This window comes from Cervus canadensis, chromosome 3, assembly GCF_019320065.1.
Source record: "Cervus canadensis isolate Bull #8, Minnesota chromosome 3, ASM1932006v1, whole genome shotgun sequence".
Lineage (NCBI taxonomy): Eukaryota > Metazoa > Chordata > Mammalia > Artiodactyla > Cervidae > Cervus > Cervus canadensis.
In genome coordinates, this window is record NC_057388.1 from 12,239,659 (window position 1) to 12,244,418 (window position 4,760).

The window sequence follows — 4,760 nt, forward strand, 5'->3', positions numbered from 1 at the left end:
ACTCAGGGGACTTTTCTCCACATTCAAAATAGCAAAGCTTGAGTGCTGTGTTACTGTAACACCACCTACATTTCTATGAAATATGTGGAGTCCTGTGACTGGTCTTGGAGATTAAAATATAAATGTACTTGTCACATTGAGCAAGGGGCTGGGGGAGGGGGGCAAGCTCAGGCAGACGGAGGGCATTCTCTCTGGTGTTTGCCAAACCAAAACCATGAGGGAGCCATGCATACATCTGTCCTATTTCTGGTGAGAATAACAAAGCTTTTGTTCACTGGGGAAAAAAAAAAACCCAAAACAACAACAACAAAGCCGACTCACAGATGGTTTTTACACTTTCCCATTTTGAACTGTAACTCTGAATGTCAACCTGCTGACCTACAGCAAGACAGAAACTGAAAAATGGCTCTCTTCTGGAGGCAAATGTGGGAGACATAGGAAGTTCAAACTCAACTGAGAATAAGTCACTCAGGAACACAAGTGCAGCCTTAGAAAAGCCTGAAATTCTGTTCAAGACTAACACCTTTCCCCCGGTCATTACAGTGTTGATCAAGGATGACCAAAGGGTGCACACAGCGGTCCATGGTTTTGGTACAAGGAAGAGTCAGAGAAGACTAGAAGATGCCAATGCCATTTTGAACCAGTTTTCATGCCCAACCTCCAGTGAAACTCGATATTCACATTAATTCTCACAATAAGAAACTATAGAAAGCATGGAGGATGACTAGAGCAAGGGTCAGTTTGCTAGGTTCCTCACTCATCTGGGATCCAACATAAACAGCCTCTCTTACTCACACTGAACACTGGCATCCTGAAGACGTGGGTACACAGCAACATGAGAGACCAGAAAGACAAACCCGTGCTGATCTGAACAAGTCACCCTCAAAATGAAACACCAAGAGTCCAACAATGACAACTATTGCAGTCATTTGCCACATGACGTAACAAGAGCAAAAAACACTCAGTAGCTTTAAAAATAGTTTATTTCCTTCTTCACAAACACACGAGCCTTCTGACCATTGTTCGAGGCACCACAAATTAAATAAAAATGCATATTACAATGTATTTTTCCATGATTCAAGATAAAGTGGATTTTAAAAGCAAATGGATGCCAATTACGGAGGACTGGGAGGGGGCGAAGGCAGGTATCGGTAACGGAGGGCATGCGTTTTTCTACAGTGTTTATTGAAACAGGCAGTGGTAAGCACGTGTGTCTCCTACGAGCAGTCATCCCAAGCAGGAGAGAGGCTGTGTCTCGGGGTTTCTCCGTCTGTCGCGTGCAGAGCCAAGAGTACTTTCTCTAAAGTACAAAGACTTTCCCTGGTAGCCTGAGTACCAGTAACAGAATATGATTATTAAACATCTTCAATGTGGTTTTCATTACAAAACAACATGTTTCACATCAAAGCTTCATAATATAATCCAGAGTCAGAATTAGTGTGTGTTTAGAATCTGAAGCCAGGCTGGCTATTTCTGATAATGTTTTCATTTCTTCCAGTGTTTATTTCACTTTTTATAAATATGCACCCAGCTTCCTACCAGGTTAAAGAGCCACGGGAACACTGCTCGGAGCACCGTGATTGCTTCTCAGTAGCTTCTTCTGGGCTGTAATCCTAATCTGAGGAGAATGGTTCTAATTTCTATTCAGACCTGCTTCTTTCTCCAGATCAGGTTAATGCTGACCAAGTCCCAGCAGATGTCAGGTACCAGCACAGGTTTGTGAGAAGAGGCCCAAAGAATAATTATGAATAAATTCACAATGATCTAGGTAGGAAAACACACAGAAAAAGGGATGATTTCACCTTATCAAAAGCCTCGACTTGAATTTAAATAGGAGACGGACGTGAAAGGCGTGAAGTGTTCCCACTGAGATGGGGAGTTCTCTCCACCGGTCACACCAGAGGCGCAGCGATGGCCCGGTGCCAGGCCTCTACGGGCCTCCACCCACGGCTGGTGAGGTAGATGCTGACGGCTTGAAGAGAGGCAGGTAAAGTCCAAACTTGTTTTCAATCCCTGCAAATGTTGCAACTGCCAGTCTGTAGCCCCCAACGTGATCAGGATTGGGGGCAGGCAGGGTGATCCTGGATTTAGGAACTGGCTCCGATCCCATGGGTTTCCTACAAGGAGGGAAAATAGGGTGAGAATCTGAGGGTTTTTGTTTAACTTGGTAAAAACAACATTCAAAAACTGCTACCATCTGGATCATAGAGGAGAGTTGTAGAATTCTGGTTACTTGTGTGTTCCCTTTTGAAATGAATCTGATAACATGATTTCAGTATGTTCCTACATCTCTTCTACTTCATCACAGGGACTGAAAGGATATACCTTTCCGGATGACAACCGAGTATTAGAAGCAGCTGAAGTTTAGCAAGATACTTACACTCCTCCGAAATCAATGTAGAACCATCGCTGGAGCAATTCATAGGTCAGCAAAGTTACACCAAACTGGGGGGAGGACCGAAACACTCGAGCTTTAGAGGAGCGGGAGAGAATAGGAAATAACAGACACGGTTAAGATTGTAAAAATTCACCTGACACCAAAGGTTTAATTAAGAGCAACTTATTGCCATACCGCCAGCTCCCTTCCACAGAGCTTTCGGGCCTTCCTCTCGCAGGATCTTCCTGAAGCAGTCTATCACTCCGCTGTAAGTGGTCTGGCCAGCCCGGGCGGCCACCTGTAATCGCGTCTTGATAACATCAGCCGGGGTCACTAGTGAGGCTGCCGGCATACCTGCCAGAAAAGACAGCACCTTTGCAGTCGGGTCGCGTTCTCACTGCGTAAAAGCAACTGTGCTGAGAACTGCCGGCGTGGCAAGAAAGTTAAGGCTGGGATCGAGTCAAAAGCCTGTTCCCTGTCGCCTCTGGGAAGCACAGCGGTGACTCCCGTCCGCAGGCATCGCGGCTCCAACACACCCAATGGGGCGACGCCTCGCCTCTCCTTCCCCAGACCACCAACCTCCGCTTGTTACGCTTATATTCTTACACAGTCTCGAGAAATTACAGATCAACACAACTTCAAGTGGTTGAAAGCAAATGGAGAAGGATTTGGGGGTTTTTTCGGTTGTTGTATTTTTAACTTTTTTTTTTTTTTTTTGCTTTCCTGTTGAAATCAGAGTTATTGGGTCTGATTTTTCAGAGGTGAAGCCTGTTATCCGTTTCCTCTTCCTGCTTCTCTGCGGCTGCTGGCAGTCACCGGAGGTGCCTCCTCACACACATTCAACCACTCGCACCCTCCAAACCCTAACCTCTCCGGTTACACCAGAAGAGACTTTACTGATAGCTAAACAAACATTGTGTGTGTGTGTGTGTGTGTGTGTGTCTGTGTGCGCGCGCGCACGCGTGCATGCGCGCATACCTGTGTGAAGGTGGGGGTGACCTGGGGGGAGGCACCCACAGATAATGCTTTAGGATTTCTCTTTCCTATGACTGACATCTCCCGAAAAAAATATCTGCCAGAAATTTTAAAATTTGTACTGGCTGATAATCAATGAAAAAGAAACAACAACAACAACAAAAAAAAAAACACCCTCCCAAAATTACCAATGGGAAATTTTTCTACAGTCATTTTATCCAAACTGGGGCAGCCCATGTTTAGATTTTTTAAAAGCGAGACTGTACTCAGAAGACACTGTCTCTTATGGTTTTATTACTTTTCCATTATGAACCTATTCCAAACCAAATTGGTCAAATGCAGATGCATAAATCTCCTTTGCTTTTTTTAAGGCTTAATAATTCTGTAAGAATTTCGGTCCAAACCAACGTGGTCTGGCTCACAGCTCCATCTCATCCTTCTAAGAGACAGCTTTAAAGTTACAGGGTGTGCGTGTGCGCCCAGGGGAATCCGCATAGTACACGTTTGCATTTATATCGCTAAGCTGTATCTTCTCCTCTTCCATCTTTACCGAGGCTCCTCAACCATTCATCTGAACAGTTTTTATGAAACACATGGCATCTTTGCATGTGAAAAAGCTCGCTTTATATCCAGCGCTTCACTGGATAAGTCATACTGAATTTCCTATTAGCTTAGAGGAATTATTTTAACTTTAAGCCAGGAATTTATCCTCCAACATAATGGAAGGAAACATGAAAAATGCTTAGAAACCCACTGTGTTCACACCACCAATTTTGTTTCACTTCCTGGTTTAGAAGGAGTTTAGCAAGGCTGTCTGCTTTAGACATGTAACAAAATCCTCCTTACAAGGGTGGGCAGGCGTGGCAGAGTGTGACAGTGAAAGACGCACAAGACATAAAATGGGTAACAAGTTTCCTTCAGTTAGGGTGGTTTTCATAAATAGCTACTTGCTATGGAGAAAGAGGAGTACTGGGGAAGGCAGGGAGAGACACTGATCAGTGGGATGGGAATGCTAAGGGAAACATGTAAGATGTTTAATAAGCTGTCTGGCAGAATTGGTGTGTGTGTGTGGGTGGGTGTGTGTGGGGGGTGTGTGTGTGTGAGTGTGTGTGGGTGGGTGTGTGGTGTGGAGTGGGGGCGGGTATGTGTGTGGGGGGTGTGGGTGTATGTGGGTGTGTGGGGGTGTGTGGCTGTGGGGGTGTGTGTGTGGGGGGAGGTGTGTGTGTGTGGGTGTGGGTGTGTGGTGTATATATATGTGTGTGGGAGGGTGTGTGTGGGGGTGTGTGGGGGGGAGGTGTGTGTGTGTATGTGTGGTGTATATATATATGTATGTATGTGGGGGGTGTGGGTGTGGGTATGTGGGGGTGTGTGTGTGGGGGGAGGTGTGTGTGTGTGTGTGGGTGTGTGG

General features: G+C 45.5%; 1 protein-coding gene across 3 annotated transcripts in view; it reads right to left on the reverse strand.

Moving 5' to 3' along the window:
* Window positions 1-965: 965 nt before the first annotated feature.
* Window positions 966-4,760, reverse strand: part of SLC25A13 (solute carrier family 25 member 13) — a 226,698-nt gene continuing 222,903 nt past the window's right edge. For all 3 annotated transcript variants that reach the window (XM_043462657.1, XM_043462658.1, XM_043462659.1), the window contains 3 exons: window positions 2,573-2,731; window positions 2,381-2,471; window positions 966-2,117 (listed from right to left, as the gene is read on the reverse strand). In XM_043462657.1, the coding sequence (XP_043318592.1) occupies window positions 1,931-2,117; window positions 2,381-2,471; window positions 2,573-2,731 (437 nt within the window). In that variant the 3' untranslated portion in view covers window positions 966-1,930. The remainder of the gene's footprint in view (window positions 2,118-2,380; window positions 2,472-2,572; window positions 2,732-4,760) is intronic.